The sequence below is a fragment of the Molothrus ater genome, chromosome 16, assembly GCF_012460135.2.
Source record: "Molothrus ater isolate BHLD 08-10-18 breed brown headed cowbird chromosome 16, BPBGC_Mater_1.1, whole genome shotgun sequence".
NCBI classification, from domain to species: Eukaryota; Metazoa; Chordata; class Aves; order Passeriformes; family Icteridae; genus Molothrus; species Molothrus ater.
The window spans coordinates 2375495-2398942 of record NC_050493.2 but is presented as its reverse complement, the minus strand read 5'-3'; the positions used below and the strand labels follow the sequence as shown (position 1 = coordinate 2398942).

Below are 23448 nucleotides of genomic sequence, written 5' to 3'. Positions count from 1 at the left end.
AGAACACATCTGTGGGAGGGAGAGAGCAGCCACAGCAGCCCAGGGAGGCCTTGACTGGCCACGCAGTGAAAGCTGGCTCAGAATAACCTGCTAATGGCACCAAAGCATTACCAGAACCACAACTCAGCCTCCAGGCTGGAAAACCAGCACTCATTTGTGTCTCTAGGCCACATCACCCCCCTGCCCACTCAGAGGCGCAGGGAGGGTTCAGTACTTTGGGAAAGAGTGCATCAATGACTGGGTGGTCTGGAGGAAGGCACTCAACTTCAGGAAAAGGAGCTGGGGGATGCAACAACTTTCCTGCATCCATCTCGACGTAGAGTCGCTCTCTTCTCATGGACAGCAGCCTGGTCCCCAGACCTCCTCCGCCCTCTGATCTCTCCACGCCCTCCACTAACCCCACAGTCCTGCACTGAGGCCTCCAGCACTCCCCGAACGCCTTCCAGCCCCTCCAAGGCCCTGGAACCCCTGGCACCCCTGCTCCCCAGAGACCCTCCCACACCTCCAGAGCCCCCAGAGCTCCCCCACCACCCCCAGCCCCACCATCAGCCCGCACTGATCCCCATAACCCCCCAACACCTCTCCTAAGCCCCAGAACCCCTTACTGAGCCCACATTTCCACCATGGACTCTCACAGACTCTGCCCCCACCGCTCCCACAGCCTCTCACGGACCCCAGGGCCCCCCCAGCCCCTCAGCGACTCCCAGAGCCGCCCGCTGCCTCCAGCCCCGGCCGCCGGCCGAAGCCCCCGCGGTCTCCCCGGGCTCCCCCGGGCCCCTCCGCGCTCCCCAGGCCGCCGTACCGAGGCTCTGCCCCACCGGGGTGCTGAACGGGTTCCCCAGCAGAAACTCCATCTTGGGATGACAACAAACAGCGGCCCAGCGCCCACCCCTCCCGCACCGCGCCCTGACCGACAGCCGCGCGCACCAACCACAGCGCGCTCTGGCAGCTGAGTCCCGCCTCCCTGCGTTCAATTGGACAGTTGCAGGACGCGCGGCAAAACTATTGGTTAAAGAGCGTGTCCATCACTGTCAAGAGAGGGGCCCGCCCCCACAGTAGTCCCGCCTCTTTCCCCGCCCTCCCTTTGATGGACAGCGGGGACAATGAGGCTGCCATTCCCCATTGGGCAAAGTCCGAACCTATCTGTAAGATTATTGGGCAAAGAGAACGTCAATCATTAGAGCACTCTCCGCCCCGAGGGCACGGTCCCGGAGCTGATTGGCTGACACGGATTTCTTGCGCTCTGATTGGTAGCTGACCTCCCCACCCCCTCCACGCCCATTGGCGGCTGAGCCGGTCACGTGCCTCCCCTAGCAACGCACCTGGGCTTCCTTAGCGACGGGCGCTGAGGCGCGGGTGGGAACCGGACGGAACGGGAACGGGAACGGACGGAACGGGAACCGACCCATACCCCTGGAGACCTGCGGTGAGAGGCCTGTGGGGCCGGGATCGGGGCCTCGGTGGGTCCTTGGAGCGGGAGGCGGCAGCTCCTTCCCACCCACCGGGCAGGGGTGGCTGGAACCGGCATTGACCGAAGAGACGCTGGACAAGTGACATCCCTGGAGTGTCCAGGGCCAGGTTGGATGGGGTTTGGAGCAATCTGGAACAGTGGAAGGTGTCCCTGCCCATGGCAGGGTGTATTTAGTGCAATACAACAGCAGGGGTGGCACTGGATGAGCTTTAAGGTCCCCCCCAACCCAAATAATTCTGTGATTGTACAACAAGGAGAGAGAGGAAGCTCAAGGATGGATAAATCCAGAGCCTGCTGCTCCTCGGTGTGTGCTGCACACAGCCACAGAGAGGTCTGGATTGTTAATGAAATGCCATAATGAGAACAGAACTCTCCAAACTCTGGCATTTATCATCGCTGTCCTATGCAAAAATAAATCAGAACTTGCTCTGTAATTATAAACATCTTACACAAGCAAAAGTTTGGAGATTCGAGTCCTTCACAGCGATTCATTAACTCTGCACAGTTTGAAAAAGACAAATAGTCTCATTGCCTCCAGGGCAACATTAGGGATACTTAAATTTCCATGAAAATTTTCTTCGCTGAAAGGGTTGTCAAGCATTGGAACCGGCTGACAAGAGAAGTTGTGGATTCCCCATCCCTGGCAGTGTCCAAAGCCAGGCTGGAGGGGGCTTGGAGCACCCTGGGATAGTGGAAGGTGTCACTGCCCATGGCAGGAGTGGAATGAGATGAGCTTTAAGGTTCCTTCCCACCCAAACTATTCTGGGATTCTGTGATTCTATGACTGCTGGAAAGGGATTTAATTTATTTTCATTTTCATTTTTATAATCACTGCCAGGCAGTGATTTAATTTATTTTCTTTCCTGTCCTTTAAGGCTGATTCCTTCTCACAATGACTCAGTTTTTCAATAATATTGAGCCAAACGTTATTGATGATGAAATACTTCAGAAAGCCATTGAAGAGAAGTGTCCAGAGGACCTTGGAGATATTGCCAGAAAGGAAAGTATTAACGTTAAGGTTGTGACAGAGATACAATTTAGTTTTAAAAGTGAGTATCAGAATATATACAAATTTTTCCTCTTCTTTTCACAGAAGTGGGTAACTGGCAATTAAAGAACCATTATTAGCTGGGATTTATTATGTGAAAATTAACATCGGGACTTGGACTTTTGCTCATACCTGTATAAAGGAGCTTCATCAGAGGGAGCTTTTCCTGATGGGTGACTTCAGAGCTGCTTCACTTCCCACTCTCACTGTCACTGCTGTTCTCATTTAACATTTATATTGTGGTGACACCTACAGGCCACAGCCCTGTTGGGCCCCTCAGTTCGTGGCCAAACCCAGCCCTGGGCGGGCTCTGCCATGGCTGGTGGTTGTGTGGGAGCTGTTGGGGAGATTTTGGTGCTTACAGTCCAATCTGATGGCATTCTCTGCTCATCCACACCATTACCGTGGCTTGCCTCTTACTGTCAAACCTGTCGTAAACTCGCACTCAAAAAAAATGGAAAGGAAGAACATTTGGATCAATATTTGAATATTTAAGGGAGGGGGGTAATTTCAGTTGATTATTCTTTGTGTGCTCCAGTAAAATAACGTGTGTATGAGTTGATTTTCTTAGAAAAGATTCCCTTGACCTGATCCTGCATAGATTTGTTTGCAAATCCAGAACTGTATGAATATTTTGTGCATGCAATTCCTTGGTTTATGGTGCCCTCACTAAATAAGGACAGCAGGACAGCAGGTGAAATCTTCTGGGAAGGCATTGCAGGGGAAAGAGAAATGGAAGTGAGAATATTCTGTATTTCCTCTCACCTTGGTTCTGACCCTTTGCTGTGGTGACCAACAGCCTGCCCTTGTCATTCTGTTTTTGGAGGAAACTAAATGCAGGGATATTGATTAGCTCTAAACTGCAGCCTTCACAGAAAGAGAAGACTCCAACCCCTCTCCTGTGCTGAGGATCCCAGGAGCAGGAGAATCATTTACAGCAGCAGGAGCTGGGCACTGCTGGACTGCAAATGCAGGGAAAAGCAGAGGCTCATCCCAAACCTCCTGCTTGCAGCTGGAGAGGAAGATGAAGGTCAGGGCATGCTGGCAGTGGGTTCAGGAAGGCTCTGGAGTGCAGGACCACGCTCAGCATCCCCTGCACGCCTGGTTGGCCTCACTGATGAGCAGCGTGTGCTGAGCAGGACACTGAGGTTAAGTGGGCTCTTCCATTGGGATCTCATCCAGCCAGGGCACCCCTGAGCTCTCCAGGGCACTCATCACACACTGCAAATCCTTCTGCAGGCAAGACTGGACGTGTTTTCCTTGTGCAAGGCAGTGTGGCTGCTAAACAAAGCTGGCTCACGTGGAAAGCAATTTTCTATTTTTTTTCTTTTTTTTCCTGTGGCTTTAGACATCCTGCAGATTGCCAATCTGTGGCCATTAGAGAATCTGACTAAACTACAGCTGGACAACAACGTGATTGAGAAGATAGAAGGTCTGGAGACTCTGGTTCACCTTGTATGGCTTGGTGAGATACAGGCAGGGGAGGGTGGATGCCTTTGCAGGTGCAAAGCAATCTGAGATAAAGCAGCATGTCACCTTCCCTCTCAACACCACTGATAGGAGCTTACCCTGGGAAGGCTGTCAGCTGTCTGTGTGTCTCCTTATTTGACTGTCAAATGTCAAAATGCCTGAGTATCGGAGCTGCAAAACAATCCTTCAAATGTTTAAAAACTGGGTTTAGTACATTTGGTGTGGCAGGAACAGGAAGCTGAGGTTTCAATGTTGTTTCCAAGGTTTCTATTGTGTTTAGGGGTGACTTTCAGGAATATTTATGGAAACACCTCTGTGATTTAGAAGCCTGAATTCTGTTTTCAAAGCTGCTGCAGGCATCCCAAAACCTACAACCCCTCTACCCTTAAGGGCTGTGTGTCATCATCGTCCCAAGGAGTGCCCATCCTTGTGGCCTTGTGTGACTGCTTGCAGCTACCCAGATGCACAGCTGAGAGCATTCCCTGCAACTGCAGCCACGTTGCTGGCTGGAATTCTAAATATATCCTCAGCATGCAGGGCTGGAGCTCATAATCACATTGTGAAATGTCTAATGGGCTCTCCCACCCCGTTGTCTGCACAGTTCTGCTCCAGAGATGACTGAGGCACTTGTGAATCACCAAGTGATCAGTGTGAGCACAGTGTTTTGAAGCACGCTCTCGTATTTTGTTTGCCCAAAGGCTGCAGTGGCTCAGCTGCTGCTGTACAAGTGTCTCAGCCACCCAAGAGACCTCATAAACTGGTTTTGGGCTCTTGGCTTGCTCAGTACTAATCCTCAGGCAAACCCTGCCCTTAGTCATGGTGAGTGTAGGTGTTAGGAGAGATGTTCTGGCAGGGGAAGAGGACATTTCAATAAGTGAAACAGCTGAAGTGAGCTTTGCATAACTCCACTGACATGGAGCTGCCTTGTCTTGGTGCTCTGGGAGTGACCACAACTGTGGCAGGACAGAGTCTGCAAGAAACAAGAGAGTGCCAGATTTATCACAGAAATTCCCCTCTAAGGGCATTTCCCCACCTCTTGTTTTGTGTTTCCCCATAAGGCAGAAGTCCCTTTCAGGCTGTATATGTGGACTCTGCATGGATTAACTTCAGCTTTTCCTCTCATTTAAAAGTTTCACAGACAATTGCAAGGAGGAGATGGGAATAAAGGATGATTTAATGCTGAGCTTTTCCTGTGGGACCTGGGCCACCCCTGAGAAAAACCTGTACATAAACTCCTACATCCAGAACTAAAGAGCAGAATCAGGGTGTTCTGCAAGAAATAATTTAATGTTTGATTTATAAATTCTTCCCCAGACCTGTCCTTCAACAATATTGAAGTAATTGAGGGCCTGGATACTCTTGTCAAACTGCAGGACCTCAGTCTCTACAATAACAGAATATCTACAATTGAGCACATGGACACACTGCAAGAGCTGCAGATTTTCTCCATAGGGAAGAATAACCTGACCTTTCTGGAAGATGTGAGTGTTCCCTGGCTTTGCAAATATTCCCTGCTGAAGGATCAGATATTCTAAAACTGCCATTTGCCATTGTGTCCAAGCCCCTCTTTAGGTGATAAAATTCTCTTTAGGATTTCTAAGTAGTCTGAGCTATGGTTTTGGTCCTCTGGTGTTAAGTGCTTACTGCAGCCATTTTTCTTTTAGATTATTGACTCATGGGGGCCCAGATCTGTGACTGCTCTCAGCCATGGCAAAATTCCTATTGGCTCCCATGAAAGCTAGAAAAGGAATAAATGGCTACATATGAGAAAAGGGGGGAGGCTAGGATTTATTTGGGGTTCTTTAGAGGGCATCTTACCAATTTAGGACCTGTGATTTGTGCACCCCATCTGCCTTCTCTCTCCACCCATTGTCTAGTTATTGCCAACGTGAATTTAAGTATTTCCTTTCCCAAAGCCATTAGAAACTCATAATTGACTGTCATGTGAATTTGGCAGCAGAGCAGAATGCATATTGCAACTCAACTGTAATAAAAGCAATAAATTCCAAGGCTGTGTTTCCCCAGCCCTGGGAAATACAGAGCTCTTTCCCTTTGGCACAGGTTATCTACCTCAGGAGGTTAAAAAGCTTACAGACACTGAACCTCAGTGGGAACCCTTTCTGCAGTGAGGAGCACTACAGGCTCTTTGTTGTTGCTCATCTTCCCAGCCTGGTGTACTTGGACTTCAAGCTCGTGAGAAACTCCACGGTGAGATTTCTGCATTCCCTGATTGGGAAATCAGGCAGCAGCATCTTACAGAGCCTTTGCTTTGTTGGTGTGCCAGCAATATTCCAGCACTGGGGGCAGGTTCCCTGCAGAAATCAGGCTCACAGAAACACACAGTGTTTATTCTGCTTCCACATAACAGCTGTGAACCTGTAGGCCAAATTCTGTCAAATCTGACAGAGAGGTAGAGGTGTCAGAAGCATGATGTCTTCACAGATTTTGTGAAAATCAGCAGCTGTGTGTGGGAGAGGGGCCTGGTTCGTGTTGCCACAGAGAGGCTGCAGTGTGAGTGCAAGTCTTTCTTAGGGAATCTCAGAGGAAATCAGTCTGGAGACGTGGATCCAGGGGGAAGGAGCCTTGGTGGTCCTGCTGCTCACAGAGTGATTTGTTTCAGCAGCAACCTGACAATCCAGGCAAGCAGGTGCCTGGATGCACTTCCCACTTTTGATTTCTGAGAATAAGACACTTCATCCTCACCAGTAACCTGTGGAGCTGCTTTATCATCCCAGGGCTCAAAGGAACAAAGATGGGATTTTTTGTTCAGGGTTTGTTTGCTTTTTTTTTCTTAGCAACCAAAGAACATGATTAATTGTAAATTTGCTTGGCACAGAGCAGGAGCTGTACTTGGAATGTACATTGCTCTTACCATAGGACTGGAAGGGTTTTCCAGGTCATGGAATGCAGTCCCTGCTCATCAGGGATGTCTGAGAATTGCATACTTAAATTTGTCAAGCTTCAGTTTCAAGCTAATGAGGTTCTTGCCCCTGGTACTACCTTGCCATCCACTCCTCCAAAGAATCTGCTCCTCCCTAGAAAATGAATTAACCTCACTGACTGATCAAATTGGAGCTCAAATTCTAGAAGTCAAAATAGAACTTACTGCTAAAAGAGGAAAAAAATCCAAAAAACTCTAAAGATGAGAAAATGGAGAGAGAAAAGCTTCCTGGGACTGAATTATCTCAGATGCATTGAATGCAGAAACAGAGAAATATGCCAGCAAAAATGGGATGAGGATTAGATTAGAAACTTCATAAGTAGTTTAATAAAAAGCCCATGAGGAAATGGAGAGGCAGATGCCACTCTGGTGCATGCTCTAGAAAGATCACTTGCTTACACCCTGACTCACTGAGCAATGTAGGCTAATCCAATACAAATATTTTATTTATATTTCTCAGGGAAAAGCTGCAGCTTTAAAGTATCAACATCTTACTAAGCCATTGGAGCAAGAGGAGGCTCAGGTCCTGGCTCTGCAAGAGGTAGAAGATGCAAAGCAGAAAGAGCTGGAGCACCAGCAGGTGAGTTTTCTTTGGCTGGTTGTGTGTTGTCCCAGGAGAAAGGAGCACAACACATATTGACTTGTGTTCTCCCTGCCTGAAGATTTAATGAGAGGTTAACTTTGACTCTGCTGAAACTAAGGCTCAGATTAATCTCTGTGATCTCTGAATCTTATCTTTTGGGTAGAAACAGGAGCTGCTGTGGAATACACATGATGTGGGGGAACATAATTCTTTGGGCTGAACAATGAAACTACAGAGAGAGACCCTGCAAAGCTGAATAGTAAATCATACCCAGGGAGCTTATCAGCCTGACATGAGATTAGGAAAATTACAGCTCTGAGGGAAATGTTAACATTTTCATGGTGAAGTGACTTTTTTTTTTTTCTCCTTCCCACTAAGTCAAGCTTTTCATTAGTTTTATGGTTAAACTCTCCAGGAAATTTGGAGATCACTGTAGTCCTGTGACCAGGCTGAAAGCAAGACCAGGTGGAATGGTGCTTTCAGTTGTAGCCTGGCTCTGTATTCCAGACCTCTGAAAGATCAGAGTGGCTTCAGTTTAGTGTTGAGTGCCAGGGAGGATGCAGCAACTCTTCCCTTTGTACCTCCCCAGAGTTCACCAGCTCCTTATCTGAAAGGCCAAATAGCCTTGCAGTCAGTGTTTTATTGGTGATGTCTTGGACTGGCAGGGGGCACAGGTTGCCCAGAGAAACTGGCACCCCTGAAGAGTTCCAGGCCAGCTTGGATGGGGCTTGGAGCAGCCTGGGATAGTGGAAGGTGTCTCTGCCCATGGCAGGGGGTGTAATTAGATGATCTTTAATGTCCCTTCTAGCCCAAACCATTTTATGATTCAGTGAGCTGATACAAGATTAAACAGTGTTTTCTATCCTTAGGCTACAGAGCTGCAGCAGCAAAGCCCCTGGGGTGGGTTTCACTCCAAGGTGCTTTGGTGGCTTGGTTGGTGTTTCTGCTGTGTTCATGTAACTGTGTCTGCACCCATGTTCTGCTGCTGCTGAGGTTCTTACAGGACAGACACATCCTGAGCACTGGCACCAGGCTGGCATCTCTATTTCACTTATTTTGCTCTGTTTCTCTTCAAAGGCAGCCTTTGTTGAGTACCTGAATGGACCATTCCTGTTTGACAGTCTGCATGAAGAGGATGGAGAAGCCACCAAACTGGTTTCCCTCCCTGGAGTGGAGGAGCTGCTGCAGGCATATCCTTCCTGGGTTTGGAATACCCACAGCTAACAGGTAATGCCTTGAGTTGAGAAGGAAGTGGATCCACAGGGACTCTTCATCTGTTGCTTTTGTCCAGAGCTGAAAGCTACATTGATCTAAGATCTGAGGCAGTCTGTGTTCAGTTTTGGAACAGTACCAAAAGTTACACTGCAAGGCTGTGAGACCACTGACAGCTTTAAGGCATGATATCTTGTGAAATATGAGGGCTCCAAACAAATGGTTTATATTACTGACAAGCTGGCCAGCCCAGCTTGAGACATCCCATTTGTAAAACCACTCATTTCTATCCCCAACAGGTCATGAGATCCCAGCTTTTTAAATTCTCACTGTTGTAATTACCATATTCCTTTTCCTTCCCTTGAATCAAACATGATTTTTGTAGCCTCCTTTTCTGACCCTTCAAGAATCAAGACTTTGTACTTCTTTAAGTCTGGAATCCACTTAAAGTTTAAAATGAGCTGGAAGATAAATCTCTGTCTGTTAGATTGTAAGAGCACAGTTGCTAAAATCATGTTGAAATTGAAGTGGTAGGAGATAGGAACAGACTCATCAGAGTGATACAAGTCACATATCTCACAACCTGCCAGAACTGGCAAAGGGAACTTTCCAGGCCAGCACATTTTTCTGATCATTGCTCCTACACGGGGGAGCAGAAAGCAGACACTTTTTTTTTCTCCCTTTTTTTCTTTTCTCATTCAGATTAATAGAGTATTGTCAAGGCCAGTAACTTGACCTTCCTTAAAATTGCATTACACTGTTGGAGAAAAATGCATCACAGCTTAACTACAATAGACTCCAGAAACAATTCCATTGCCAAGATAATAGCAGAAGAAAAATTGACGTTATTTTTGTGATGCTACCAAGTCAGTAGTTTATTCTGTGCTCTGGCTGTGGGCTCCAGAGCTGTATTTATTAACTACACAGGCACTGTATTCACACTTGTGAAGACAGATAGGGTTGTAGGCTTCCTTCTGCTGCTGTGTCAGAAGAGTCAGACAAGTGAATGTATTTTCTTCTCTTCCTCAAGGCCTTTTTCCCCCCTCAAGTTGCCATAGCTTTCTCCATACCCTTAAGGCAGCAAAATCCCATGCATAAAATGTGAGTGGGTGACCCAGCCCTGCCCCAGACTGAATATTTGGCAGCTCCCAGCAAGAACCACAGAGTTTACATAAAAGTAGCTCGTAGCTCTTGTTGCTCAGATTTGCAGAGGCAGAAGGAACACAATGTGTTGCTCCACTGAACAAGCAAAAGACCTTGACTCTGCTGTCACATACAAGGAGGAGTTTGTCTCAGTTTGTGAGAGCCTGTATAACTATGGACTGGAAGAGTATGAAAAACGAGAAGCTGAAGTCTCTAAATTCTACAAAAGACTCCATGAAATTCTGGCAGTCAACCAGGAAGAAAGCAAGAGAATAATCTCAGACTTTGAGAGTCGGAACGAAAGGGTAACGTTATACTTTTGTTTGTTTGATACATGATTTCTCTACATCCTGTACAATTAAAGTCGCAAATATTTAAGAAAATGGAAATGCTCAACCTTCCTTTTAGTTTAAATATTTTTATAAGTTGATTTTTAAGATAATTAGATAGATAGATGTTTACTGCTACTCCCCTTCTTTTTGAAGCTCCAATAACTCTTCCTTCATTGAAAAACCAGGAAGAAAAGGAAGGAAATTGCAGGGTATTCAGTTTATTTTCAAGTAATTTTCTGCTTCAGTTCATTTTCTCAACAACAGCTCAAAGAACTATAACCAGAAAAAATTAGAGAAAGTTATTTTAATGTATTTCTAGTCCTTTAAAGCAGAAACTCTTTTCATTCTGCTCGACCACAGCCACCCATTGTGGCTGCTCAGGGCGTAGCTTCTAGCTGGATCCCTTTCTAACCATGTATAATAGATGGATCATGATTTTGTTTCCACAGGAAAAAAAAAAAAAAAGTAAATAAGGGAGGGCTGAAGCCTGGTAGCACTGTCAGCTGAGAGAGCAAGTCCCTGACAAGTGACACCAGCAGAGTCACAAGCGCTGGCTCCCGCTGGAAACCAGGTCACTTTTATTGCAGTGCCTGTCACAGGCTGACAGCTGCTGAGTCACTCTGCTCCCAGGGCCTTGAACCCTGCTGACTCACGCTGGAAACCTGCAGCCAGCAGCTTTAGGAGCTGGCAGCACCACCAGAGTCACAGAACTGCAGGATGGTTTGGGTTGGAAGGGACCTTAAAGGGCATCTCGTTCCTAACAGAAGTTTGATTTGAATATTCAGTTGACTTGTGCTTGAATTCTCACTGTTACCTTCCATGAAAAAACCCTAAACCAGCAAAACAAACCCTGCGAAACAACAACAAAACCCAACTATTCACAGCTGAGGGCAGATTTTACCCCTTCACCTCTGTCTGAGCTACAGGCTCAGCTATGGATTGGGCTGCAAGGGGGAATGGCCTAAAGCTGAGGGAGTGGTGGCTTATATCGGATATTAGGAAGAAATTGGATTAAATATTAGGAAGAAACCCTTCTCTGTGTGGGTGGGGAGGCCCTGGCACAGATTCCCAGAGCAGCTGTGGCTGCCCCTGGATCCCTGGAAGTGTCCAAGGCCAGGTTGGAAAGGGCTTGGAGCAGCCTGGGACAGTGGAAGGTGTCCCTGCCATGGCTGGGGGTGTGACTGGATGATCTTTAAGGTCTTTCTCAACCCAAACCATTCTGGGATTCTGTGATTCTCTATAAACAGGACAGAGGGTTCAGCATGCCAGTTTTCATACAAATATTAGAGGAGTTTGTATCAAAACCGAACACAGTGTTTTAACATCATTTCCCCATCATTTAAAATTGCTGGAGGAGTTCAAAAGGCACAGAGGTCCCAGCAGACTGCAGTCTGTGAGCTGTTCTTAGGGCTGTTTGTCTGTCTGTAATCCTTTCATGTAAACTTGGGTAACCTGTAAAATCACTGGGCTCTCTGAAGTTGGTTGTGGAGGATTAAAGGCCTTGAACTTTGAAGTTATTGCTCCCAGAGGTGCAGCTTGAGTGGTTCTGGAGCCTTTTGAGCCTCCTAACTTGTTTACATTAGAAAAGAAGACACCTTGCTCTCCCCTTCCCCCTTTTAAACTGCAAAGTTTGGGTAATCCACCCCATTTCCAGACACAAGCCTAGGCAAGGGTTTTTAACAGAATTCTTTATTTCACCCCATTCCATTCCCTCTCAGGAGAAGTGGATTAGACATCATAAAACATATATATTTTCCCTCCTTTTTTAAACAGTTGATTTTTAACTGATTTTAAACAGACTTGAAAATAACACATTCAGCTCAAGAGGATTTTTTTTTTTTGATCCAAGCAAACATAAATCTTGCCTGATGCAAAAGTGACATCAATACATAATTCTGAAGGGCAATAAATCCTTGCTGTAAAAGGAAGGCAGGCAATGATAGGTATTCCATATTCAGAATACTAAATCCTGACCCTACTGGAAGTCAGTCAAGATTCTCCTTGGCAGGAAGAGGATCAGGATTTACACCTGCCTTTCTTTCTCCAAAGCAATTGTTAATTTCATCTTCACAGCCAGCAATGTCAATAATTAAATATTGTTCTTTTTTTTTTTTTTTTTTTTTGCTTGAAATGAACAAAAATTGGAGCCATAGAAGGAGCAAAGTCTTCTGCTGAGTGGAGGATGAGGAAAAGTTTTCCCAATCCCCCTGCAGTAGCAAAGCTCAGAACTGTTGACTACCCACTATGTAAATCTGGAGACTTCCCTGAATCATCACATTTCATTTCAGCTAATCAGCAGCAGGAACTTTTCTCACACATGTAACAAGTTAATTAAATTGCAATGGAGTGCTGAACACAAACTATAATTCATGTATCTCTGTGTTTAGAGGCTGGATGAGCTTTATCAAGACGGGAGTGGTGAAATTGCTGACTCTAAACGAGCCCAGGGCAAGGAGGAGATCCAGCAGCTGTGGGATGCACTCATGACCTTGGAAGCTCTGGTATCCAACGACCTGGAGGTGAGATCCAAGCTCACACCCGTGGGACCTCACAGCCAGAAGGTTGTGGGGTCACCTCTCTGTCACTGCAGCCCTGTGTAGCAGTTTGCTCACAAAGAGGGGGGCCCAGGACTTCCACTCAGGAATAGGTTTCATCCCCATCTTTTCCTTTCTCTGTTCAAAGTTGATGGGAGTGAGATCAGGCCCTGGACATTGCTGCCTTCCAGCAGATTCTGTTCTCAGAGCAGAGCACAGTATGTCCATCACATCTATCCAAGCTGATTTCCCACACTTGAGAGGCAGGGAGGTTGTGCAATGACTTTATAGGTCTGCACAAGTTGCTGCATAGCATGGGGTATGCATTTGGAATTCTAGAGGTGTCATTCTTTGAAGCTGATCTTTGCTGTAAGATTACACACATTCCTGCTCAGCTTGCTGCATTTGCTTGCATAATAGCTGCCTTTTCCTCCCCAGCCTTTTCCTCAAGAACTAGGGCAGGGCTGCTGATGAGCATCTTCATCGAAGGCAAAAACCCAAAATAATCTGTTTAAAAATGAGCAGGCAGGAGCTGTGGCCTGTGTGCAGCAGTTTTAGTTTTGTGAGCATGGATGGCAGAAAGCAGCAGCTCAAAATGGATCCTCACTGCATCAGGACTGTGCCTTTTTAGTATTTTCTGAGTTGGCCCTTACATATCTGATGGGATGAGCAGAAACATTTCTCCCTGTGTGCCCTGCTGGATTTGCAGGATTCAGCTACCAAGACATTTAAGTGCAACACTTCACAGATTCTCCATCAGCCATTTCTGAGAGAGGGAACAGGCAGCTGCAATTTTAATTTCTGAGGACTAAACCAAGAGCTGCAGTAAAGCCCAGGCAGAGGTTGTGCTTCTGACAAGAGGCTCTTCATACAGCCAAGGACAAGGAGGCTGCAGCAAGGCAGGGGATGGGAATGCAGCCCTCTCCAGGCACTGCTTAGGTGACAAAAGATCCCCTGGCTTACTCCAGACACTTTAAATGCTTGAGGCAGTTCAGTTTCTGACTGTGCTAATAGCAGCAGTGAGTCCAAATTACAATAAGTTGTAGATTCCTCCTAGACTCACTGACTCCCTGTTATGTTTGTGAAAGTTTTCATTGTGATATTTCCTCTTTTTTCCCTCTGTTAAGAACTGTTACAGGATTTTAAAAGAAGCATTGATGTCACAGCATCAACATTCACTGAAAACATTCAAGGGATATATCCTTTTCACAGTAGGTTGGCCTGGACCTCCCAGTCATGCACCTACACCTCACCTCACCTCACCTCTAAATCCAAAAAATGAGGCTCCAGTATAAAAACTTTGGGGTTTTTTTATTTTATTCAATAGAAAATATCTTTTCCCAGCCTTAAGGAACGGTCATTTAAGGTGCCTATCTTCTTTATGTGGAGACTCTGGAGAGCACAGAAAGATCTAAATTCTACTGTGCTGAAAGTCTGTAGGATTTCACCCTGTTGGGAATCTTCCTTTCTTCTCCATGCAGAGAAGACAAAACAGAGGGAAGATCTGGTTAGACTGTTGTCTAGGTACATCCTGCCACAGCACTAAATGAAATATCTTCAATTCTGGTTGAATACTCTTTAAATGGTGCTCATTTTTGTATTTTTGATGTGTGCTGAAAAAGTTATGTGAGAATACTGAAGTGCTTGAGTGTCAGGTCACGCTGCTTTAAATCTAGAAATCTGATGGCCTGGTGCAAATAACTGCAGAGCATTCAGAGCTTAGCTGTCACCTGGAGGCCTCTTCCAATTTCCCTGGCAATTCCTAGGTCCTCTCTCAGTCCTCTGTCATATTTGGCAGTAAAGATGAGACTCGGTGTGTGATTAGGAACTGAGAGTTTGTATCCTGATATCCTGACACCTCAGCAGCCTCTGGGAGCAGCCAGGCTCATTTCTGCAGGATCCCCCTGTGCAGACACTCAGTCCCAGTTACAGGAGGTGATTTAATCCCCACAGATGAGTGGGTGCTCAGCTTTTTCCTTAACCACGTTCTGTACGTTCAGCCAGTGCCGGGACCTGGAAAATCAACACTTTGAAAAGGTGATGGAGATTGTCCAGGCCACCCTGAAGAAAATCAGCCTCTTTGAGCTTAAAGAGGATTTTCCAGATGATATTCAAACGGTGAGGGCACCAAAACAATTCATCTCTCTGAGAGTAGGCAAGAAAAGGAGGCTGTAGCCTCTTCTCTGAAGGGACAGGATTTCCAGGAGGCTCAGTGCTGCCAGAGCCATGCCTGAACCACAGCATAACCTCCTTCCTAGAGGGTCCACCTGCTTGGCTGAACTGTGGTGCCTCTGAGCATCTCTGCTGAGTAGGACAGGGGATAACTGCACTGCAGGTTTCCCTGGGCACTGCCAGAGCTGGTGGCAGCAGCCAGGAGAGGTGCTGAGGAAATCTCTCTCCTGCCTCCAGCACAACTCACTGCTCTGGCTGATTTCCAGGCACTCAGGCAGCATCTTTGCTGCACTCCCTCACAGCTGGTTTTGTTCAGACTCCCCCTGCTCCCTCAGCAGAATCCCAACACTGCTCTGAATTTCTTACACCAGGGCTCTGTTTGCCTCAGTGATTTCAAAATCCCTTCCTGGAGCTCCTGAGCCCATGAGCTGATCTGGAGGCAGGACATGACACTTTAAATGGAGCCTTCCACCGAGCCCTCACTCTTGCTGTGCAAACAAAGATCCCAGGAGCCTTTCCAAAAGCACCAACACTGTTTCAGTGCTCCACTCAGCAACACTGCTGCCCTTTTTGCCTCCATAATTCCTTCATTTAGTGGCTAAATTACTTAAATTTGCATTAGCTGTGGTTTTGCTCTGTCCAGATTATCCCAGCCCCCTGTCACTGCAGGTAATCACAAGCTGACAGACACAAACCAGACCCCTGAGCCCCCGGGGAGCTGCTGCTTTATGGCCTGTGCAGATGGTGGTGGTTCTGCACCGCTGCCCTGCACCCATTTTGCTTCACTGCCATCCACTCCCATGGAGAAGGGAATTCATTTACCCAACAGCTGCACTTGGCTGCAGGAGGAGCCTCATTATGGGCTAGCAAAGCTACCCTCTATTTAGAGCCACGAGGGAAGTCACTGCTTCCATTAGAAGCTGGGACTCTCCAAAAATGAAGATTTACAGCCAGTGCCAGCAGTGCAGGAATCCCTTCCAAGTGTGATTTTCCATTTCCAGGCATGCTGGAGCATATACAGCCTTTCTTCCACACCAGCTGCACGGCAGCCCTGCTTGCACTGATCTCCCCATTCCAGCACATGGGGCCAAGGCTGCTGCCTCTGTTTCCCACCTGTGTTAGGGATAATGCCCCCTTACACCACAGCAAGGCCAGGGGTACAGCCCTGGATTTATCCTGATGAGAGAAGGGATTTGCCAGGTTGAGACAGAGAGTTTCTCCCTGTGAGCACTGCTGTGCTGCTCGTTCATTGTGTGCTCTCCCCTCCTCTCATCCTGTCACGTCATCTCCCAGCTCTTTGAGGACAAAACCACCGTTGTCAACATCATCAGCGTGTCCCACAGCATCCGCCTGCGCAAGATTGATAAGCGGGAGAGCGACATGCTCTCCAACACCTACCAGTGGCAGAAGTCAGTGATAGAGAAGGTAAGAGACCCTCACACTCAGGGGACAGGGACACTGAGGAGGGACACTCCCAGGTCTTTGCTGGACCTTGACACGGCTGCAGATTCACTGCTTGGTTTCAATCTGTCCAGGCTTTCCAAACCGAGAGCGACAGAAACCGCGCCTGTATCGAAAAGATCATTTCCCTCATGAACACTCTGCAGAAGGAGCTGGATAGCACAGTGGTCCTGAAGCCTAAAGAATAGGGCTGGGGAGCTGCCTCAGCTGGGGCACACAGGACAGCGCCCAGCAGGAACAGCTGCCTCTCTATGGCCAAGCTGTCTGGGACATTTCAGACCAAATGCACATTTCTTCCGTCCACCATAAACTGCAAATAAAAGCGATTTCTTGACTGTGGAAAAGCATCCAAAGCCCTGTCTCTTCCATCACATGGGCACAAAGCCTGTGCACACAACTCAGACCTGGTCACAAGGGGTTATGGATCAGCTGTGAGCTGATTGAACCAAATCATTGTAGCATATAATGCCTGAAAGCTTCGGTACCTGGGAGCTCAGTGGCAGGAACCTGTGAGCTGCTGGCACGAGGCAGCAGCTCAGGAGAGGAACGCTCTCCATCAAACCACCCCCGAGATAACAGCAGGTTTCCAGCTCAGCAAGCACAAGGCTGGCGGGGGCTCTGTATGCCTGGGAGCCTCATCCTCTCACCCCTTCTCGCAATCAGCTTTCTGCAGCGTGAGCAGAGCAGCCCCCAGCCAGCAGGAAGGGAAATCAATGGTTCCACAGGAGCGACAGCCGAGTGAGGAGTCATTAATTCCCCTCCTTGCTCGGTGACAGGCTACTCCTGAGGAACGCTGCCAGCCGGGGCGCTGCTGCTCCAGGCAGGCAGCAAGGAGAAGGTGGGAAGGTTAAATGAGAGAGTGGCTCTGTGTGCTGCCAGGGGCAGAGCAGGTCTCAGAAAAGAGAGAGCACCATGGCTGGTGCTGCCTGGTAAACACAGAGTCAGCTCATCATGTTCTGTGCTTCTGAAGATGGCTGGAGCCCAGGTTTTACCCCTCTTGCTCCAGGACTACACAGTTGTCTCCTTGCTGCCTCCTCAGCTGCATGGAGTGGTTCACACAGTAGTTAGTGTCTGCTCTGGTCTGTGATTTTTAATACCTGGAGCCATCCCAGCACCTGCCCACAACCTGGCAGCTCAGGACCCACCCCACAGTTTGGTGAGTAAGACAAAGACACTCAGCTTTTGGTACCTCACAGGGGCAAGTCTTTAATGGAACACAGAGACCCTGGTGTTACAGACAGGCACGCCGAGGGATGAACAACAGATGCAGTGGAGTCTGTTTTCAGATTTCCATAACAAGTGTGTGTCAGGAGCTGGCAGCTATGAAGACATGTGGCATATGCTGGGTATGTCTGTGCCGTGCCCTGCCCAGGAAGCTGTTTCTTCCGTGGGAGCTCCTCTGATGAGTTACAGACACCAGGAAAGGACGGAGCTGCTGGCTTGAGGATTCAGAGGAAACTCACCTTGACCTCTCCTCCTTGTGTGCTGCACTGCAGCAGGCAATCCAACTCGAGTTGCCCACAAAACCACAGTACATGAAGCTGATCCCAGGAAAAGTGGAATGGCAGGAAGGTAGCTACCATCCACTGGGTCAGGCCAGCAATTCCCAGCTGGACATTTTCTTTCTGTGCCCTGCCCAGCTGCCTCAGTCCTGCAAGAGCTTGTGTTTTACAGTTGAGCTCTCTGAGCAGAGGTGAACAAAGAGAGTCCCAGCTGCAGTGCGGGCACGCAGCTCACACAGGTCGTAGTCATGGGCCCACTCCACGTTGCCCCAGCGCCGTATCTGAAGGAGAGGAGGGACATGGATCATACCCAAAGCACCTCAGCAACTCTGAGCTTCCCTTCTCATGTTTGTGAAGCACACGTAACCCTCCCCTGCCTCAGGAACTGAGATGATCCTTGACTGCTGAGGCAGGGATATCTCAAGATCAGGAGGTGCTTCATCTGTACTGGGGTCTGAGGCAAAGCCTCTTAACGGGAGGATGAAAAGATTCCCAACTTCAGCCACTTTTGGGACAAGGAGAGCTTCACACCAAGCTAATTTCCAGCAAGCTCAATATCTTGGTGTCTACCAAAGCCTCCAGGCTGGATAACCCTCAGCAGGAGAAGTCAGCCACAACTTTGCACTTCAGATTAGAGAGGGAGAAAAGCAGCCATCTGGGCTCTGTGAAAAGAAACTGGCAGCCCTGGGAGCACTCTGGGCTGGTGTGCCCACGGTGCTGCTCTGCAGCAGCACACTCCAAACGCTCTCAGACACAGAGACTGGTGGAGTGGAACATCTCCTGCTATAGCAGGCACTTCCCCTGCCAGTTATTTGTGGTGGGGGATGCATTTGTCATGCTGAGATTATTGCTATTTGAATTATAGGGCTGTTTTGTAACATAATTTACCTGGTATTCTTCCTCCAGGCGAGACAGAAGCACAGCTTTCTCTACTGTAATGTGCCTGTCAATCAGGCTCATGGACAGAATCAGCGATTTCAGCTGGGTGATTACAAATTCTATACCTGGAAGGGAATAACCCAAACCAAACAAGATTCATGGCTGTTTTCTGCAGCATTACAGCAGCATCTTCACACACTCTGAAGAGACAGGCAGGCTGTGGTACCCCCTCAGGGAGGGCCAGTGGTCCTCCCACCTGCACCAGGGCACTCAGGTCTGTGGTTAACACCAGGCACAAAGCATTCTGCTGGCCCTGCCACCACAGTGACAAAGGCCATGCCCTGGACACCACCTCCTTTTATTCTGCCACAACCCTTCCCTGTGCAAAGGGTAGAGATATCCATCCAGGCTCAAGCATTCTGTGTCTTTTGTGGGTTTCACTGCCAGCTGCTCATTCAGGTCTGGAGCAAAGCAAACCTCCCTTCATTTCTTTATCTTTTGCTGTCATTCAGATGATTCAGGCAAGATTAAGTGGGATATAAAGATAAAAAAGTGAGGACAGTGCACAGTGTGGGCACTTTGGAGTACTAAGCCTTATTTCTTTTCCTGGTAACAACAAAGCTAGGGATTAAATCATTAGAAGGTTTGGCATTAAAGAAGTTATTTGTGCTAAGGTGGAGCAAGCACCTCATGGGACAGCACAGTCAGATCCTGAACACCAGTGACACTGAAGAGAATCCCTGCCTGTGACAAAAGCAGGTCAGGGCCTGGCCTGCAGATTTAAAACATAAACCTCCACACTTGGAGCAGGAGAAGAAAAACATTCCAGTCATTCTCCTGCCCTGTGGAGAGGAACCACCTCCTCCTCAGTGGCCCAGCCCCACTCACCTTGCAGGGCCCACATGTTGTAGGATGCCAGATGGCTGACAAAGGTCTCCTTGGTGCTGGCTGGAATGTTTGGCCCCAGGATGCTGGTCGAGGAGCCAATTGTCACATTGTACCTGGAATGATCACCCAAACCCTCAGCAAAGCCCAGGGCTCATGGAGCTTGAGCTCATAAAGCACCAGAGCTCCTGGGCTGAGCAGGGCAGGGCCTTAAGCAGCCAGGAACCCTCTGAGCTCTCACCTTTTCTCAACCCAGGCTACCACGGGATCCCATTCATTCTTCTGTAGCTCTGCCAAGGCTGGAGGCTCCTCCACACGATAGCTGGGACATGACAGAACAAAACCACCCTGGATGGTCACCCCCAGGCTGGGACACACCTCTGGGAAGGACACTGATCCCACCAGACCCACAGCAAGTGGGACAGGGACCTGCTGTCCACCCAGGCAATCCTCCAACTCTTCCCTAAATTCAGTCCTTTTTGTTATTCCAGGATGGACAAATCTGTCTTACTACAAAACAGAGCAGTGAACCAGCCAGCTGAAAACTGCAGGCAGCCCCAAGCCACAGACTGAAGTGAGGTTTAGCAGTTAGAGGAGGGTACAAACCTCGCTGCAACTTTTTGTGGGGCCACTCCTGCTTCTCCTTGCCCAGTGGCTCAGCTCAGCATTCCCTGCTCCCCTAGTCTGACCAAATCCACAAGGGCAGGTGGGGGAAGCCTGTTCCTCTCTCTCCACAGGAACTGTGCAGCTGCCAGTGGAGGTTGGGACAGGAGCCTGGGCATGAACAGGCTTGATCCTACAGCTCACGGGGACTTTAAGGAATGAAGGGCATTTAGGGACTGGTGGTACAAGTAGTCTGAGCTATCTGTACTGGCACAGGAATACCAGGGACTGGCTGACAGATCTCCACAGGCCTTTCAAAGATGTTGTTTTTTTTCTCCAAGATCTTCATTTCCCACTGCTCTCACCCTTGCCCAGTGGGGAGGTGTCCAAAACAGAGTTCAACAAGGGACAAGATCCAATGTTCCTTCTTTGGGTGCACAGACTCCAACCAAGTTTGCACACGCAGGACTGATCTAAACTAATTCAAACCCTCAGGCAAAAACCAGCAGAGATCAGAGCCATGCCATGACTGGGGGAGTGCAGATGTCTTCCCTGACTTTACCCAACCCTCTTTCCAAACTCCAGCTGGGTCCCCATCTCATACCAGACCGTGTCTGTCTCCAGGAACTTCACAGCTGCTCGGATCAGCTGCGTTTTGTTTCGCTGCGTGGGATTGTCCAGCGCCGTGTTGCACAGAGTGGTCTGGGGATAAAAGCAGTTGAAACTGCTGTTATTCTTATTCCAGGCTTGAAAAAGCAGCAGCTTCCATGGTACAATGCCAAGAAGAAGCAGAGGGATTTGTGGCAGATGAACAACTGAGGGGTGCAGGGCCACAAAGTGGCTAATGTAATAGGTGTCCTCTCAGATCTTTCAGGATCCCTGCAAACAGCTCATTAAGCAGCAGGGAAAAGGGGCATGGATTGCTCCAGAGCTCAGTTTCCTCCTGCCCTGCACTATTCCCAATAACACTGTCCAGCCCCTTCTCAGGTTCCCCTAGTGACACAGATTCCCTCTAGACAGGCACCTGGCCAGCCCAGAGGAAGCCCCAACTTTCTGCTCACCAGGAGCAGGACAACCTGCTGCCACCACACTCTGCATTTGGAGGTGTCAGCACTCCACCCTGCCGTGCTCACCAGGTGCATGGTGTAGAACTTGATGGTGTCTTTCTGGGAATCCCACTCTGTTGCCACTGCAATGGCCAAGGCCTCGCTGGGCACAGTGAAGAGCTTGGCCTGGGGCGTTTTCAGCTTTCGGTGGTCCAGGTTTATTTCAAAGCCTCCTGGGGAATCAGAGTAGAAATCCTGGGGAATCAAAGAGGAGCAGGCACTAAGGAACAACAGACAACCCCACAGTGGGAGCAGATTCAGAACTGGAGCTGACAGGAGCATGGAACCAGGAATACTCAGGTGAAAACTTGGATACACTTGGTCCTGGAAGCTGCTTCCCACCATGCAGCTTTGCTGTAGATGAGGAGGGGGCACAGCAGCTGGTGACAAACCTGCCACTGACACAGCCTGGGCTGCAGGTGCTGACGTGGTGGGGGGTGATGACACCTCTCCCAAGGATCAGCCCCTCCATCCATCCCATCCATCCCATCCCATCCCATCCCATCCCATCCCATCCCTGTGGCCACACTCACCTTCCCCCTGTGAGATGCTCACATTCTGGTAGAACCTCTTCCTCTCTGAGGACAGAAACACAAGGCAAAGAGAACATTCAGAGGGCAAACAGAGAATGTTCAGCCCCTTTCCCTGCTCCCCATCACAGCTCAGAACAGACAGAGCTTTGGTGCTGTCGAGGTAACCTGGTAACAAAAATCCAGCCCTTCATCCACAGTTCCCAAGCTGTGAGCTGCAGTGAGCTCCACTCAGCAGGGAAGCAGCAGGGAGCAAACAGAACCAGCTGCACTCCTGCCAGGCTGGGGGCTCAGCTGCCTCAGAGTGTGGCAGGGCTGGTTTCCCAAGCAGGCCTGTCCCACCCCTCCTGAGGAGTTCTGCTTCAGGGCCAACCTGTCCAGATTCTACAACTACAGACACACTGGACAAATTAATCCCCAAAGGACAGTACAGCCCAAACATGCCAGTCCAGCTCAGGAATATACCTGCCCCACCTACAAGGTGAGCCTGAGAAAACTTCAGGTCTCATTTTAGGAGCAGCATCCTTGGCTACCAGCACTCCTGACACTGTGAGAGCAGGATTCCACCCAGGCTCACACCCCTCCCACAAGGCAGGAAGAATCCACGAGCCATTCCCTTGACAACAGCAACCAGGTTGTAAATCCCAAACCCATAAATCTGTCTCGTGAAGGGCACAGCAAACAGGTCAGGCTGCAGGTCTGCTATTCTAGGCTAAAAACAGCACATTCCCCTGGGGAAATTGAAGGATTTTCTCAGGCTCGGTGGCCTGTGAGCTGCGGGGCCTCGGGCACAGTTCTAAAAACAGATTAAAGTGTGTGTACCTCAGAGGAGCCCCGAGGCTCATCAGTGACTCCCAAAACCTTGTCATGAGTCACCACAGCTCTGCAGCCTCACCTCCGACAAAATGAGATTAATTTTCCTGTTCTCAAACCCACACGATTCCAGCAAAGTCTTTGGATGGGATACATGGGCCAGAACATACCTGAACACCCTCGTCTGAGTCCCATTCCCTCAAAATCCCCAAAACCCAACAAAACACAAAAACAAGTGTAACAAACTGGTTCGGTGAGAGCTCGGCCGTACTGCCAGCGAACCCTGCCCGCTCCAAACACACATTAACGGCAAGGCTCGTTAATAAAAAATAATTAACGGCACGGAGGGGAGCCCCAGCACCGCTCAGCGGCCGTGGGGAGCGCGGTCCCCGCGAGGCCGTGCCGGTCCCAGCCCTGCCCCGGCTGAGCCCAGGGAAGGATCCCCCTCCCCAGACGGGGCTGCAGCCGCCCCTGTGCTCCCTCACCTGCCGGCGGGGCATAGGCCCGGCGCCCGCATGACCCCACCGGGCCGCTCCCAACATCTGCAGGAGGCGGTCGTGGGAGACGAGCGGGCGGGGAGTGGGCCCACCACAGCCGGCGACAGCCGCGCCACATCGCGACAGACGACATAACGACCTCGTCCCGGCCGCGCTCAGCGCCGCTCCGTGGGCGCCGCCATCTTGCCGGCAGCCGCGACCAATCCGGGCCGCCTGGATTAAAAGAACTACATTTCCCAGCAGCGCCAGGCGGCAGCCCAACCAAT

General features: G+C 49.1%; 3 protein-coding genes across 5 annotated transcripts in view; 1 reads left to right on the top strand and 2 right to left on the bottom strand.

Annotated features, from left to right (window-relative positions):
- TOM1L2 (target of myb1 like 2 membrane trafficking protein) overlaps positions 1–866 on the bottom strand; it is a 56756-nt gene extending 55890 nt beyond the window's left edge. For all 3 annotated transcript variants that reach the window (XM_036392100.2, XM_054516502.1, XM_036392101.2), the window contains exon 1: positions 803–866. In XM_036392100.2, coding sequence (XP_036247993.1) covers positions 803–854 — 52 coding nt within the window. In that variant the 5' untranslated portion in view covers positions 855–866. The remainder of the gene's footprint in view (positions 1–802) is intronic.
- Positions 867–1411: 545 nt separating this feature from the next.
- Positions 1412–16696, top strand: DRC3 (dynein regulatory complex subunit 3). The gene is made up of 13 exons (XM_054516554.1): positions 1412–1578; positions 2347–2520; positions 3868–3984; positions 5304–5470; positions 6051–6197; positions 7391–7510; positions 8591–8703; positions 9999–10173; positions 12588–12720; positions 13862–13931; positions 14729–14852; positions 16200–16331; positions 16442–16696. The coding sequence occupies exons 2-13, from the start codon at positions 2364–2366 to the stop codon at positions 16553–16555; spliced, it is 1569 nt and encodes a 522-aa protein (XP_054372529.1). The 5' UTR covers positions 1412–1578; positions 2347–2363; the 3' UTR covers positions 16556–16696.
- An 851-nt stretch (positions 16697–17547) lies between these two features.
- ATPAF2 (ATP synthase mitochondrial F1 complex assembly factor 2) lies at positions 17548–23365 on the bottom strand. Its single transcript, XM_036392840.1, has 8 exons — positions 23171–23365; positions 21876–21920; positions 21370–21515; positions 20841–20938; positions 19875–19955; positions 19637–19749; positions 18758–18873; positions 17548–18150 (listed from the first exon to the last, which is right to left on the bottom strand). Exons 1-8 carry the CDS (start codon positions 23313–23315, stop codon positions 18013–18015), a joined length of 882 nt encoding a protein of 293 aa, XP_036248733.1. The 5' UTR covers positions 23316–23365; the 3' UTR covers positions 17548–18012.
- Positions 23366–23448: the final 83 nt, after the last annotated feature.

Bases quoted from the DNA above. Each gene is read 5' to 3' on its own strand.
- ATPAF2 (XM_036392840.1), bottom strand. From the start codon at position 23,315: ATGTCGTCTGTCGCGATGTGGCGCGGCTGTCGCCGGCTGTGGTGGGCC. The intron at 19,750-19,874 runs GTGAGAGCTCAG...TGATCATTCCAG, and splicing joins GTAGCCTGGGTTGAGAAAAG to GTACAATGTGACAATTGGCT. The intron at 18,874-19,636 runs GTGAGTGGGGCT...ATTCCCTTCCAG, and splicing joins CAACATGTGGGCCCTGCAAG to GTATAGAATTTGTAATCACC.
- DRC3 (XM_054516554.1), top strand. From the start codon at position 2,364: ATGACTCAGTTTTTCAATAATATTGAGCCAAACGTTATTGATGATGAA. The intron at 5,471-6,050 runs GTGAGTGTTCCC...CCTTTGGCACAG, and splicing joins ACCTGACCTTTCTGGAAGAT to GTTATCTACCTCAGGAGGTT. The intron at 6,198-7,390 runs GTGAGATTTCTG...TATATTTCTCAG, and splicing joins AGCTCGTGAGAAACTCCACG to GGAAAAGCTGCAGCTTTAAA.